Source organism: Rhinolophus sinicus, linkage group LG05 (genome assembly GCF_036562045.2).
Source record: "Rhinolophus sinicus isolate RSC01 linkage group LG05, ASM3656204v1, whole genome shotgun sequence".
Lineage (NCBI taxonomy): Eukaryota > Metazoa > Chordata > Mammalia > Chiroptera > Rhinolophidae > Rhinolophus > Rhinolophus sinicus.
The window spans coordinates 67,120,577-67,136,923 of NC_133755.1; the positions used below are offsets into that span (position 1 = coordinate 67,120,577).

At 48.2% G+C, this 16,347-nt stretch overlaps 1 protein-coding gene across 9 annotated transcripts in view; it reads right to left on the reverse strand.

Annotated features, from left to right (window-relative positions):
- Window positions 1–727: 727 nt before the first annotated feature.
- CHST10 (carbohydrate sulfotransferase 10) overlaps window positions 728–16,347 on the reverse strand; it is a 28,445-nt gene continuing 12,825 nt past the window's right edge. For all 9 annotated transcript variants that reach the window (XM_019753903.2, XM_074332392.1, XM_074332385.1 and 6 more), the window contains 4 exons: window positions 12,765–12,856; window positions 6,515–6,749; window positions 4,310–4,415; window positions 728–2,566 (listed from right to left, as the gene is read on the reverse strand). In XM_019753903.2, the coding sequence (XP_019609462.1) occupies window positions 2,029–2,566; window positions 4,310–4,415; window positions 6,515–6,749; window positions 12,765–12,856 (971 nt within the window). In that variant the 3' untranslated portion in view covers window positions 728–2,028. The remainder of the gene's footprint in view (window positions 2,567–4,309; window positions 4,416–6,514; window positions 6,750–12,764; window positions 12,857–16,347) is intronic.

Below are 16,347 nucleotides of genomic sequence, written 5' to 3' on the forward strand. Positions count from 1 at the left end.
GGGAAAAACTGCCGCAAGTGACAGAACTGGACACTCACTCTTAAGGCCCGGAAGGAAGTGGATTTTGGAGATAGAAGAAAAGACCTCAGTGGAGGGTGAGGGGCTGCGGAATTCCAGGGGTGGCTGTGAAGGGTCAGGAGCCAGTGGGTAGCGGTGGGGATGGGAAACCCATTATTTTGGACATACTGTGACATGTCTAGATGTTCTGGTGATCTCTAGTTGTTTGGCAAAATCTGTTAGGAAAATGACGCAAATGCCAAAAAAAAAAAAAAAATCTAAAAGTCAAAGGGGTTAGGGAGTCAAGGAGGGACCCCAGGTGTCCAACCTTTATTTCTGAGAGAAAATGGTCTTTTTTTTTTAAATTAGGACTAACTTTAAGGCCTTAAATTCACACGTTATTCACACTGTTACATTTCAACTAGGAAAGAGGTAATCAATCAGCTCATTAGGTGTGAAATGATTTTAACAAGACTTCGCTAAAAATTTATAGAAAAGTACCGCACGTTACATCCTGTGTGTCAGTTGAGGATGAGAGGTTGTATCACACTGTTGACCCGCCACCCCCCACCCCCAATAAAGGTTGCGGTCGGTTGCACTTGGGCCTTGCCTCCCTCCACGGTCCTGTCACCAGCAGCCATCCGTGCAGGCCTGCGCCACCCATCACTGCTGCCAGGCCTCGGGGACCGTGCATGGCCACACAGAACCTTCCCTGGAGTTGGAGCACAGGTCAGGTTTGGCACGTTTTTATTTTACTTTCACATTTACAAACTCAAGCAGCCCTTTTCAGAAAGGGAGAGCTGAGGCTGCCTGGAAGAAAAGCTGGGCTCATGGGCAATGCACAGAGTTGGGCACTTGGGTCTTTTCAATTGGGAAACTGTCCCGTATCTCAAGGGCCCTCATGGTCAGATGGCATCTGGTGGCCGTGGCTTGCTCCTCGGTGCATGGGAGATGCGTTACTTGAGGCTGCCTCTGTCCAGGGTTTTATTGCTGGTGAACCTCGTTATCCAACTTAGAGTCTGGGATGATCGCATTATCAGAAAGGGGTCTGTCCAGTGGTTAGCGCTTTGCTGAGACGAAAAGAAACTGAAACGTAAACTACGCTGACTCTGCAATGCTGCCAAGCTGTCTGGGTTGCCCTGGAGGAGACAGGCAGAGAAGCCCCCGTTGCCCCCCCAGGTGGAACGAAGATGACAGGGGGACAAGGATCAGGACGGACATGCCCAAATCCACAGCAGCCGAGCGCCAGAACCCAACCAGCTCTTCCTTTTGCTGTGCCACATTCTCTTAAAACCCCCAAAGATGTTCCCCTTCTCGGGTCGAAAGAACCTACACTCCCCTCAGTTTCCAAAATTGTATCTCTTGGGCTGAATGAGACAATCACTTGGCAGGCAGAGGTTCACAAATAGGGACTAGCGGTACACAGGCATGTATTCTGGACAGATGGATTGCCAAAAAGTGCCCTCGGCTCACCACTGAATTTCACAGGAAGATAGTCATGGAAAAAATGGTTTGCCTCTGTGGTTACAGCAGCGCCAAGATGAAAGCCAGAGGTGTAATTTTATTACTCAGATGTGGTCCTGTATCAGCCCCTGCAATTTCTGTGAACCATTAGCTTCTCATGTCTCCTGAAAGGACTGGGTGCCATTCCTGTAATCCCTGGGTGACAGGCAGGACCACTCCACCATCCAGGGCAGCTGCAAGGGGAGCTGCCCGCCTCCTTAACAGCTAAGGGAAGGGACTCCTAATGCTGTATAATTTTTCCTCCTGGTCTGTCAGGCTGCAAATGTTTTGTCCTTTTCCCCTTCTAAGGAGAGCACAATGGCATTGGCAGGGGTGGTGGGCGAGGCCCTCAGTGCACCTGATGTTCAAACTAAGCCGTAACGGTCAGGGTGCAGCTTCACCGGCTGAGGCACACACGGGCCCGTTGGAGACTGCAGGAGTCTTCCAAGGAGTGTCCTTTCTGTCCTCGTATCTCCACCTGCTCAGCCTCTGCTCTAACAAAGATATCTGAATTCACAGTCCTATGCATTAGTTGAGCAAAAAATCTGGCTTCTGATACCCAAAGAGCTTAAAGTCCCCTTCGAAACGAGCATACAGGCGCCGGATGTCTCGTTTGCTGATGCCCAGAAAGTAGAGCTCCACCTTGGTTTTATTATACACGGTGATGCCCGGTGGGATGGTGGGGTACGACACCAGGTGGTCTATGCCCGCCTCCTTTAAGATGTATGGGGCGTCGTCCTCCAGGGTCTCGTGGTGGCCAATCACACTGTATGTTATCTCGCAGGGTGCACACAGTTCTACGTATGTCACCCAGTGGATGATGTGGTCCCCAAATTGAAGGTCCAGCCATCTATGGTTTGGATCGCCCAGGTAGCGCACAAAATCTTCAAACTGGATGCCCCTGGTCTCCGTCCGGTTCCTCCTGTACTTCCGGATGATGCCAGGGGCAATCTCATGCCTGTACCAAGGTTCAAAGCGGGGGTTATGAACAAACTTATCCTTAAATGCAGAAATCAGTCTTTCGAAGGGATCTCTTACGATGAAAAACTTGAAATATGTTTTCAAGCTAAAGGAAAAAAATGAAGAGAAACGAGGTTAAGCTGATGCTGTTGGTGGCAACAGCTGTGGGAGTGGGGGGAGGAAAGGACAGCTGGAGCAGCTATCATTGCTTCCTGAATCCTCACGGGGTCCCAACACCAGTGCAACACATGCATCTCTTACTTAATTCACTCAGCCGTCATCCGAAAGCAGATCCTGTCATTAATGCCTTTACAGGAGAGGACATGGGTCTAATATACGGTGATGGAAAGAGAACTAACTCTGGGTGGTGAACACACAATGTGAGACATAGATGATGTATTACAGAATCGTACACCTGAAATCTATGAACTTGACTAATAACTGCCACCCCAATAAACTTTAATTAAAAAAAAAAAAGAAAAGAAACTTTAACTGTCTAAGGCCACAGGACCTGTCCTCGTGGATCACTGAGAAAGCATCTCTTTAACCATGTTTTGTTTTACGTATTTCAAAACTTTAAGAATGTTGAAAAGTTTTGTTTCTGGGCAGAAAATCCTAAGGGCAGGAACTCTGAGTCAGGAACAGCTGAGGCCAGAGAAAGTTACTTTAAAGGTTTATCTTTAAAAACTCAATTCAAAATTGACAGGACACGGGCGGGAAAATAAGAGGGGGTGGGTAAGAGAACATGGGCGAGCAAGGCTTCAGAAGGCTGCAGCTGGCAGGAAAGGTGGCCTGGGAGAGCTGCGGGCAGTGGCAGCGGTGGCGCAGTGGCACCAGTGTGAAGGGCCCGCGGCAATGACGGTGACAGCACAGGGAGGACACTGCTGTCATAACGCTGGAAGGGCCCATGGCAGGGACGGTGACAGCACAGCGAGGACACCGCTGTCATTATGCTGGAAGGGCCCGTGGCAGGGACGGTGACAGCACAGCGAGGACAACGCTGTCATTACACTGGGAGGGCCTGCGGCAGTGATGGTGACAGCACAGCGAGGACACCGCTGTCATTAGGCTGTGCTGACGCTCAGGCTCCGCACGGCTTCAGCCGTTCCCTCACAAGGCCCCAGGAGTGCTTAGGAGGGTGGCAGGAGGCCCTGGCCCGGAAGCACCTCTGACCTGAAGGTTCTGTACAAGCTGGGAAGACCGGGTGACTGGGGCAGAAGGATTGAAAAGCAGGTGAGGAGCAAGAGGCCAAAGTTTGGTGGATCCCTGACATTCTTATTCCTTTTAAACCTTGTTCTACGGGGCCATTTCATAGCTAATGAAGAGAACATTTCAATTTATTAGCTAAGTAATTTTTTAAACGCCAGCGTCCACTCCTGCCGTGATCGCTGGGGTCTGCCTCTTGGGTCTGTGTGGGGCCCAGTCCACACCACCCCTCAGGCAGCCACGGTTGGAAGCAGGCATAATGCCTTTGGGAAAAATGAAAAACGAAGTGGGGTTTCCCCGCCACCTAAATCCCTTTTTCATGAAATAACAAGCACACTCAATAAGGAGTCCATAAAACACAACCAAAGCAGAGCAAAAACGACCACTCATTTCTATTAAGAAAATGACCAAACTTTCATTTTAAAGGACTGCGTGAAGGTGAGGGCAGAGAGGCGTTCTGAAATTCTCATCAAGATTTGTGAATTTAAAGGCACTGAACACCAGGTGTACTCAGCTGTCTCTCACGAATGCAAACCAAGAGCCCCCAGGATTTCCTGGCGCACTGTGGGGTACCTGGCAAGTACAGCACCGTGTCCAGGGTTTTGTAATAGCAAAATCCCCTCCTGTAGGAAACTGCCCCTACCGCTTCTGAATTTCTGCATCACTGAAGGAGGAGAGACGGGGAAGGCCGTTCTTCTCGTGGTCATGAACCACGTTTTCAGGGATCTCTTCGATGGAAGGAAAGGCTCCTGGGAAGTAAACAAGAGAGAAGGTGAGTTGGCTGGTTCAGTGCCACCCTTAACGAAGATGCCCATCTCTTAACTTGGACCCACATTCCCCACAAGCCATTCCCGAAATCCACGGCAAGGCCTTTGAATTCCCATGGCTTCTCCTGGCAGGACGAGAGAGTGAAGAAAAGCTTTTGGCAATCTGTAAGCCAACAAGGAAACACGTTAGGGGGAGGTCAAGGGAGGGAGGGAGCACGGGAAGGAGATAAGGGCAGCATCTACTGGTAACGCACGCACCCGGGTTGAAACGGCCATGAAAGAAAGATCCCTGTGTGCAGACAGAATGCCAAAAACCAGGGTACTTATTCTACTACGAAACGGGGGAGATGCCAGACTACGCCCACAACACCCTCCCAACAGGCGAGGTGCTCCCAGCACCCCCGCCCCCCACGCCTCAGGTGGCTCCTCGGGAACCTCACAGCACCCTGACTGGCACGGGGCAGGGATGTGCTGGGACTATCCGGCTATGTGGTGGGGCTGACGTGACGCTGAAGCAGGAGCACAAGGAGTGACTGAGGAGAACACAGGCCAGGGGCAGGGGCCACAGGGCCTGAGCCAGGCTGATGAGGAGCCTGGGGGGCCTGGCCTTGGGATGGTGCGCGGAGCAGACTCTCTCCTCTTTTCTCAACTGAGACAAATGGAAATGAAGAGGCATGACCGGAGGTTTTAGCCAGGCCACTGCCACCTTCACGTCCACCGTGTTAATCTTGTGCTACACGCAGAGTCTGGCAGGGAAGAATCTCCGCTGGGCCATCTCAGCAACGGCCACAGCCTTGTCTGTTCTAGTCATTCCTCCCCCAAACACTCACACACCAACGCAGGGCTGTGCTAGGTGCTGCGGAGGGCTGTGAAATGAGCAAGGCTGGAAATGAACCAGCTCTGCAGATGTGCACCCGGACCTGCTCAGGCACCTGTCCCCACCCAGGTGGGCCAGGGACGACGGCAGACAGCCACAATGGCAGCCCGTTTTCTATCAAACTACCTGGCAGACCCACTCCTCTTTTTGTCCTGCCCTTGTAAGTGGGTGTTTTCTTCCTTAGCAGCTGATACTTCATGCTGTGGTAGCAGATTTGTTAAGACTTTCATATATTCGTTGTTTTAAATTTGATTTGTAACCTCAGTCTACAACGACAAAAATCCAACATGCTGTCCGATTACTCAAGAAGCACATTCACTGCATACCAAAAAATGAGGCCAGTGTCTCGCTTTTCTCCAACCAAGCAGTGAAAAGGCCAAATGACAGCAAGCTGAGCACTGTCTCTGAGAGCAGCAGCAGCAGGGGGAGGCAGGAGGACAGAGAGCAGGGGCCACCTCCCTCCGTGCTCCCAGGTCTCATGCTTGATCCAGGAGTCAACTGCTGTGGTCTGCAACTCGGGGTCTTTTCAAGCTGAATTTAACCAGCAGAGCCCATAATGATCTTGGACCAGTTCAAAGTGGAGTTTAAACTAATAAACAGTGTCTGAAAAGCATGGTAAGTAATCAAAACTGTAGTGTATGAGGTCACTTTGCTCATAATTTGTTCCTGAGGAAACATCAGATTTCCTGACACAAGGCAGACACACCCTCTGAATATGGACGCTCGCTGTGAAATGGGAACCATCTCTTCTTACCCAAGTGGCACAGAATATTTTGTCTGCGGGTGAAGACGCCCCCAGACCCACCGGCAGGGCTCCCCTCCCAGGCACTGTGTGTGGGCTCTTCTCACTCCAGGAAAGGCAGCTGTGGGGGCAGCTTCCTGGTGGCTCAGTGAGCCTGGACCCTTGACTTACAAGGACAGAGCCTGTGACTAGTAAGAAGCAACGCCATGACTCTGAAGGATGACTCTGCTGGGTGGGCAGGCTGCCTGAGATGGGGACCCTGCAGTGAGAAGTGAGGAGACCCTGGCCTTCGGGGAGGCCCTTTGAAAACAGGCAGGATCTGAATGAACCAACTCTTGAAGGATAATACCGACAGGAAAATCAGAGAACTCTCTGTAAGGTCACCAGCCCTCTCGGGAGACGCCCCGAGTGACCCTCCCGGGCCCAACCCCACGGACGACGGCACAGCACTGCGGCACGCACCATTTAACACGATCAGCACTTTCTTCCACTGAGTGTTGCCCACTTTGGGAGTCTGGCAGAAAAGGATCTTGTGCTTGTCACAGACGAATATTCGGTCGAGGACGAACTTGGACACTGCCGTGTGTGAGAGGCTCTTCAGGGCCTCGTCCCGGCAGACGTTTCGGATGAGCTCCAGGCGCTCCATATAGACCAGGGGCTGAACAAGCCGGCTGTCCGAAAGCATTTTCCCAGTCGGCTGCAAGGAACAGGAGGCAAAAGGCGCTCAGACTTCATTACTAGAAGACAGGAGGCCCCCACGAGGCCCTGCCGAGACCGCCAGGTCATCCAGAGAAGCGGCCTCACAAACACAGCAGGGCTCTCTAGCCTGAGTCTCCCTCGGGGGCCTGAGATTAGGCTCTAAGGGTATGTTGGACCAGAGCTCAGAGACAGGGAACCTTCATTCCTTCAGCCTCAGCTTGGACAAACCCAGGAGCGGATGGGTGGGCTGTCTGCCTGTCACTCTGCTGATGGCATATGGCCCATCATTTCCCAGAAACAGCGGGATATTTTCACTCGGGGGTTTTAGTGAAGGCCAGTCTCTGCCCCCTTCGTTCTTCCTCGCATTACCCCCATGTGATTCTGAGTGTGCATGTGTGGACTACACCTAAGGACAAACTGTTTACACACACGGTGACTGTCCTGAAGATATTTTGGTGTAACAGTATATCTGGTCTATTGAAACAGTATATCTGGTTTATTAAAAAACAAAATACCTTAGGTCATTACGTTTTAAAAATGCAGAACGCATGACTCCATTTCCTCAGTGACCAGAACATCACGCTGCTTCTCTGTAATGCTAGTGAAGGAGGGGGAAGGTTTTGCTCGGCACTCCTGCCCATGGGACAGAGGTTTAGGCCCCATGAGCGAGTGCAGGAGCACACTGGCGCTGGTTTGTCCTCCAGTCGTCAAACCAGGTGAGCAAAGTGTATGCACTGTGGGGTACAGGCTATGATGCCAGAAACCCTTGCCTACCAGGACAGTGAGCCCAAAAGCAAGCAGAGGTGGGCGTGCTGAACACCCACCCCCATGATCACCGAGTCTGCAGGACAGTTGGGAGCACAGCGTCGGGCTGGGGCTCTGAGCTAGGACCCTAGCTGCATGAGGGAAGAGCTGTGCTGCTTTTATTCTGTGATGTCTGCATTTCGAAGTGAGGTTTTGATCATCTCTGCATTATCTGGAATAGGTCTTTGAGTAGGTTTTTTTCCCCCCCTCAAAAAAAAGAAAAAAAGGATATAGTCAGTGGCACTTCTAGCCCATGTGCAGCTAAGACAGGTCCTCTGTTGCCTTCACATAGAATACAACTCGAGGAAAATACTGGAGTCACAGTTCTCCACAAGAAATTCTTGAATTGAGGCCTCACTGCGTACTGACTACTGCAGAGAAGTCCATGACTCCCCTCAACCCCCAACTGTCATTTCTTTCTAGGCAACCCATTTTTAAATACCTGAGTGGCTTGTAGCATTTTTCCTCTTATGGTTCTAGCACTTTCAACATTTTACCAGGGTATGTCAGTGTGGGTCTTTTCACTGATTTTGCCTGGAAGGCAGTGAGCCCTTTCCACCTACAGCCTCAACTCAGGAAATGTCCTTTCATTGGGATGTTTGGGTGGGGAAGGAGTTTATTTAAGACAGAGGGAAAAAATACCTTATGTTACTGTGTTTCCCTGAAAATAAGACCGGGTCTTATATTAACGTTTGCTCCAAAATACCCATTAGGGCTCATGTTCAGGGGATGTCACCCTGAAAAATCATACTAGGGCTTATTTTCTGGTTAGGTCTTATTTTCGGGGAAACACAGTAGGAGGCCTATGGGAGGAGTTGCTCCAGCATCACCCACAGGGCCTAGACTCTGGTGCCACAAGGGGCCAAGCAAAACCCTGCCCTTTCCTCAACAGTTACAGAGAAACATAACTGTGGTAACTGTGTGCTTATCTTGGGGAAATGGAGTCACAGACCACATAGATACACACATATACATATATACATATATGTGTGTATGAGGTGTGATCAAAAAATATGGTGAATGTTTAAACAAAAAAACTTATTATAGTAAAAGACACATTGCCATTAACCCCCCTCAAAATACTCCCCCTCGCTTCGAAAACACTTTTCCCATCATTCTTGCCATTTTCTGAAGCAGCTCTGGAAGTCCTCTTTCGTGAGTGTCTTTAGTTGCACTGTTGTGGCTGCCTCGATGTCCTGAATTGATTAAAAAACGTGTACCTTTCATGGTCATTTTGACTTTGGGGAAGAGCCATAAGTCACACAGTGCCAGATCTGGTTTGGATAAGGTGGATGAGGACACACTGTAATGTTTTTATTTGACAGAAATTGCTGTACCAGAAGCGATGTGTGACATGGAGCGTTGCTGTGATGGAGGATGAAGTAAAGACACTCACGAAAGAGGACTTCCAGAACTGCTTCAGAAATTGGCAAGAACAATGGAATAAATGTGTTAGAAGCAAGGGGGAGTATTTTGAGGGGGATTAATGGCAATGTATTTTTTACTGTAACAATTTTTTAAATTTAAACATTCACCATTATCTTTTAATCACACCTTGTACATATATACATATGTGTGTGTGTATGTATATATATATATATATATATATATATGTGTGTGTGTGTGTGTCTACATGTATAACGCCTCAACAAATGGTTTTGAAAAAGGAAATATACAAAAGTTGATGTTTTTTAATTTCAATTTTGTGTATTTTTAAAAATACACAAGTATATATTACTTCTTAGTAAAATACTTGATTTAAAAATATTGGCTGGGGGCGGCATGTAAAAAGACTTCTAGGAAGTTCTAGAAAGCTCTTCAAAGTCCTCCATTAATTATTTCTACCATATTTGGGTATTTTCTGTATCCAAAGGCGGCTCTGCAAAGACAGCACAGCATTTTTCTCTCTTCCTTCAGCTCAACCTTCCACTAAGTAGAACCACAACCCTCTACCAGAGCCCCCTCTGGATTTCCTTGCAGGGCTGGTGTGTCCCTTTCTTTCCATCCACAGGTCCCTTCTCTCCTTCCCTTCCTCCCTTTTTCTAGAGTGACAACCACTCTTTCCAGCCACTTCCTGAAGTCTTCCTCAGGGCCTTCGCACTGCCCAGTAAATCAGAGATGAATCATACAGCTGGCAAGGAAGACCCAAGATGGGCTCATCTGATTTTCCTTCTCAAAAGAAGGCTGACTTAAGAAAAGCCAAAAAAGCTCCCGTTCCCAATTATGGCACAGACCCTTCGGCACAGCTTTAGAACTCAGAGTGTCTGTAACACAAGAGGCTGTGTATTAATGCTCAATTCAGAATTCTACTGCTTTGTTAGGGAGCAGAACCATTTGTATGACAAACATTTACTGAGTCTTTATTCTGTGCTTAGACAGTCACAGCCTTTCGTGGAGACACCGGGAAAGCCTCCATTGAGTAAGAACACACGTGCACACGCATTTGTGTGTGTGTGTGTGTGTGTGTGTGTGTGTGTGTGTAGGTGAGTAGGTGAGGGAAAGGCAATTCTGAGCAGGGTGGCCATTTCCTCCACTGTCACCCCTCTGGCCACCTCTAGGTATGATCCTGTTTGTCAGCGTTTTGAAATGTTTCTGCTGCTATGTCTATTTATTCCCTTAAAGTCACACAGAACTTCTCCCCAAGATTTCAAAGCAGATGGTTCTTCTAAATTAATTTTATTAAATGGGCCAAAATGCCCTTGTTATTATAGCTGTTAAAATGCTCTAGGCTTGCCAGACAATCCATTAACGGTGCAGTGGTATCAACCTGTCCTCCCCGAGGGACTGGGCCAGTTGCAACATGGGAAAAGGATGTAAGCCTTCTAGAACACTCAAGAACAGGCGCGCTGGAAATGCCCTACCCCTAACCCTAACCCCCACACCACCCGCTCCCTGCTCTTCCTCCTGGATCTACTCGAACCAAACTCCCTGACACCAGGCCCTCGTCCAGGACACTCTCGCTGTCTCCGGTGTTTGACAGAATTTCCTGGGTGCCCCTGGTGGAGGGAAGAATGTCCTGGGGATTCCTAACAGCTACTTCTTGAGGTGAAGACGCTGTGGAAGTGAGAGTGGGCACTGCCGACCTACCCCCTCTGCTCCTTTGCAGACGGACCTCTGCTCTTCCCCAAAGAGCACCGCCAGCTGCCGGGACCTCACACGTCTCCAGGGACCAGCACCAGCCACCTGCCTTCCTGCTTTGATAAATGGGGTCTAACGCAACCTCATTCTCTCATGGACCCCAACACTTGCTCACTTATCCAGAGAGTCTCTCCTTTCTCCTCAGTCTGTTCCAATGTTTTTAAATCTCAGATCTAATCCCAATCACAAATAACACTAAGGAGCAGTGCATCATGGGGCAGCACCTCCACACAAGTTCTACTGAGAAACTGCAGAAAAATCTCTGTCACTTTTAAATTTGCTTTTCTTCAAGCTTAAATATTAAATACAAAGAAAATAATCGTTCTCAGTCAGGTGTGTTCTCTCACTAAGAGCGATTTCTATTTTTTTCCTTGCACATATACAAAACCAATTTTAATATCTGATACCATTTCCTACTATCTCCCATTCAAATATTCAGCTACATTATGTACAAAATAAACTTTTAAAGGTAAGCTATGCATCCTGGTCTCCTTCAAAAATCACCTTTCTTTTGGGAAAACATGCGCTGAATTTAACGTCATCTGATGACTCCTGGTCTCAGAGAATTGTGTCTGACCGCTGTCCCCATGTCCCTCTCCTTATATGAGTTTTCTCCTTGCAGCTGAGTGTTATGAGAATCAATGGGCTGGGGCAGCAGGAGGAGACAGAGTACTGAGCCGAAAACCCAGACCCACTACTTTCTGTCCACGACATAGTCAAACCCAATGAAGTGCTTTGTAAATTGTAACGCACGTGGAGGTGTCGTCTTTTCAGCCACAGTGGCTTCTGGAGGCCAACAGTCTTTATAGGAACGCGTGCCTCCCCCCCAGGATGCTGTTTTTTCCTATGCAATCATTGCTGCTGCAGCATCCAAGCGGTGCCCTGCCTCAAAGCACTTTCTTTATTCCTCTTGCAAAACTCTCACCCTTCCTTGGTGTCATTATTGATCCAAGTCACTAAACATCAACTTCCTTATCTCTTCCTATTAGAGCCACCCTCCTATTCCTACAGGTTTGTTTCTTATCTCTGTCCATCCGCACACTCCTTGCCCTGGGACACATCTTAACCGAGAAGCAACACTGCAGGCCTATCTCATAGGAGCTGTGCAGACTGGATCTTTATTCCGTCCGTGTCCTGTGTAGTTCACGCCAGCAGCACGTTACTCTGGCCAGGTGCGTGCTTTTTAGCCTTTGCTGGGTTCTAAGTTGTTGTCCTTACACTGCAAGTCACCGACAGGAACTGTCCCTTCTCTGTGCTTTAACTCTGGGCTGATTTACCTATTTAGAGTTTGCTCTACCCACTTCATTCCTTCCGGCACAACTGCACCCTAAATCTTCCAGACCCAGAATGGGGGGGGGGTCAACATGTGAGAGGGGATCGTAAGAGGACACCCCTCATTTTGGCTGAGGGATGGCGAGGGATTTATGTGCAAAAGGAGTCTGAGGAGAAAGATCTGGGTCAGAATGTCACGGAAGGTGAAAGCTGGGGACAAGTCAGCAGCCTTGGGCGCTACCACTAACTCCCGCGGAATGTGGGAAGATCAGCCTTTTTCCTAAACTCAGTTCTGTCATCCACAGCACTCCCAGGCTGAACTAAAGCTCTTCTGCCCAAGACCCCTTCTAACTTTAAATTTCCATGATTCTGGGGCAGATCTTCTCCCATGCCCTTGGCTTTCTCCTGACCTTGCCCAACACCCTCCACTCCCCTGGCAAGGCTCATTCTCGGCTGGTCAGGAATTCAGCACAATCAACATTTACAGAGCAGCCGTGATGTACAAAGCACTGCGAGAGACACAAAAATAGATGTGGCCGTGCCTCCCCCAAAGAGAAGCTAAAAAGATGAGCAGAAACATGCAGAAGTGACAAAAGCAGTGACTGCAAAGCAGAACACAATGGTAAGTGCAAACAGCTGATGAGCACACAAAGGGAGGAGAAGCTAGTGCCCACGCATCAGGGACTGCAGGCAGGTAGCAGGTGAGAGGGAGACCCCACTGGTAAGAATGGGAAGAGGTGGCCCTGCTCCTCTGCTGACCGGGCTGGAGGGGACAGTGCCCCTGCCTTGCTGTGCCCACCTTCAGTTCCTCGGGGACGTGCTTCTCTCCCGGCAACCTCCCCGCGTCCGGCATGGCTGTCAGGAACAGGAACTCCTGTTTGGCGCTGTAGGCTAGGAGACAGACAGGTTAGAACATCTTGTCATGGAGGAGTAGACACACAGGCTGCTGCGACAGAAAAGAGGCCCCAGAAACAGATCCACCCAAACATGCCCAACTGGCATCTGACATGTGCAGAAGCAATTCAGGAGAGGAGGAAGTCTTCGCGACAAATGGCGCTCGAGCAACTGGACACCTAAAGGCACATAAAACTACAGAACTTCTTAAAAACATAGGAGAAATTCTTCGCAAAAACTAATAACGTGAACCTCCTCAAAATAAAAAATTTGCTCTGCAAAACACCCTATGAAGAGCATGGCAAAGCAAACTGTAGACCAGGTGAAAAATCTGCAAACCACATATCTGACAAAGGAGTAAGTAGGATCTAGAATATGAAAAGAATTCTCAACACACAACAGTAAAAAAGGAAAGAAAGAAAAAATCCAATTAGCAAATAGGCAAGACATGAACAGACGTTTCACTTAAGAGGATATATGGGCGGCAAATAAATACATGAAAGGATGTTCAACATTGTTAGCCATCAGGCAAAAGCAAATTAAAACCACAGTGAGACACCACTACATACCTATCAAAATGCCTAAAAAACAAAATAGTGAAAATACCAAACACTGGTGAGGATGCAGAGAAAAGTGAATCACTCATACATTGCTGGTGGGAATGTAAAATGGTCCAGCCACTCTGGAAAACACTTTGGTCATTTCTTTAAAAACTACACATGTAATACCATGCGACCCAGCGACTGCATTGCCAGTCATTTATCCCAGAGAAATGAGAATTTCCAAGTTCACGCAAAACCCTGCACACAAATGTCTGGAGCAGCTACGTTTGTAATAGCTCCAAATTGGAAACAATCCAGATGTTCTTCAACAGGTGAACGATTAAACAAACGGGGTACTTCCACCATTGACTACTACTCAGGAATAAAAAGAAACAAACTATTGATACACACAAGTTGGGTGAATCCCCAGGGATTTTTTTTTTTTATGGTGAGTAAAAAAAGCCAGTGCCAAAAGGTCACATACTACATATACTCTTGAAATGACAAAATGGTTGAGAGGAGAGACTAGTGGTTGTAGGGGGCGGATTGTAGAATGTATAGCTGAGTGTACAGCATTTCTCACAGAAATGTGAGAGGGAGGAGAGTGTAGCTATAAATGGACGATAGATGGGATGCTTGACTGTATTAATGTCAAAACCCTGCCCCCAATGCTGCACCATAGTTCTGCAAGCTGCTACCACTGGGGGAAACTGAGTCACGGGACACAGCACTCTCTCTGCTACTTCTTACAACTGCACGTGACTGCACAATGTTCTCAAAATAAAAAGTTGAATCAAAAAAGAAAAAAGAAGTTACATTTAGTGCTTACTCATTAAAAATTCATGAGAACTGAGGTGAGACTAGAGAAACCCTACAGACAAAATGCTAGTCCAGAGTAATAATTTACAGCAAACTGATTTCTGGGAAACCTCTGGGGCAGAATTTGAAGATAATTTTCAGATCTCTACAATCAAAGAAACATTTACTTTCAAAATTTTGCAACGCCTACTATGTAATTAGAAAGAACAGATATCAAATAAAAGCCTAAAAATCAGCATAACAAAGCACGAACAAAGGCGCAGTTCATTTTTTAAAACAAATCAAAACCTACTCCTCTTAGGTCGCTAACACCAACCCTTTGCACACTGTCCTGCAGCACCCCCTGCCCAGGTTACTGTTAAACATTGCCCCCCCCCCCGGCTCCCCCGTCCCTTCCCAGGCAGAACAGCACCTGTGACCTGATGTCTTCCCTGCATAGAAAACACCTTCCCAGCATCCTGACTACAGGGATCCCATCTGCCCATCGCCCTCTGAGTTACCTGCTCCAATATAAACCTCTCTCCCACACACCCTTATGAACCCCACTGAAATCTTTTCCCCATTTTCTCTGTTTGAGTTAAAATGCAAGTAACCAAAGCTGTGCACAGGAGCTGTTCTGGGCCTGCATGAGGACGAAGTGTGCTGTGTACGGTGCAAAAGCAGAGGAAAGCATCAGCGCCGTCTGCTGAATGCTCTGAGGGCTGAGGGACCAACATCTGTCCCTCTCGTCATCCTGAAGCACTGATGTGCTAATAAAAAGGTCACAATCCACTCCCATGTGGTCATGTCCTGTTCCAACGGCGTCTTCTACTACTAGCTCTGCTGCAGGTTCAGTGGGTTTCGTAGAAACCTAAGCTTCCTTAACAACATTTTACATAGGACAATGTCTCCTGAATTCTAAACAATCGACTTACGATGAATTTTTGACAAGTAACCTATTTCACACACTCAGAAGCACACAGAACAGGCTTCGGTAGCTGTGGAACGTCTCACACCGGCCAATCATCTGCCAATTTTTATGATTTTAAGCCTCCTGGTATTCGCTCCCCTACTCCCCTTGGCCCTGATTCAACCAGGGTCAAAAAAATCTCACAGCACAACTTATGTCTGGTTTTTCCATTGCTTTGCCGACAGCCATTTATTTTCAGCAGATGCCATTACGCCCACTGTGATCACAGAGTGGTTCCTTTCCCCACCCTGACTCTCAAGAGCAAGACTCCAGCTTCCGGACCAAGGATTCTGATCCTCCAGGAGTGGCCAGGTTTCTTCATAAAGCGTTAGCTCACTTTGGTTACAGGCATCATTATACTTATAATGTTTTACAAAACGTTTTTCAATTTGCCAGGGGACATACTGCCTAGTTTTCCTAGAAGTGCTCACAGGTACTCATCTCCCCAGGCATGCTGTGCAGCCAGTCACCCAGGGCCACCATTCTATCGCACGCTGGGCAAAGACAGTCAGGTCATGGGCTCTACAGCAGCGGACAGTCAAGCTGAGGGGCTCAGTGCAGGCAAAACACTGGAAGAGGAAGTCACACAGATAGTAGTAGCACAGCAGATGTACAAGGATGTCATTTCTGATTTCAAGTCTCAGGATCCCACGCCATGGAACTGTCATCACTGAATGGGATTTATTTCCGAATAATAAAGTCGAGTTATAACATCTGACCCTAGTTCAACATGAATTTGTTAACCAAGGATGAGTCACTGCCACAAATATCACCATGGCTTCCTTGCTGAGCTGAAGCAAGACTGTAACACTATTTAAAAAAAGGTAAGCGCTGCCTTAAACAGCAGTTCAAGACCAAACTGCTCTTCCTATCGGCCTAACTGGCAGAGAAATCATTAGAAACAGGTAGGTGAGGAGACACACATCCACCGAGGGATTCGGGAACAGAGCCCACTTCCCGGAGGACAGAGCCAGAAGGAGCAGCCCCACAGAAAGCCGAATTACAACCAGCCGCTGGACGCTGAGACCAAGGACTTGGCATCTGCGGTACAGGAAGTGGACTTTCATCACACAAGATACACTGTGTCGTCAGTTATTTCCTCGTGATGATACTCCACACCGGGCTCTTGGTGCAAAAGCAAAAGGACTGCGAACACCAGTGAAGTACATTCTAACATG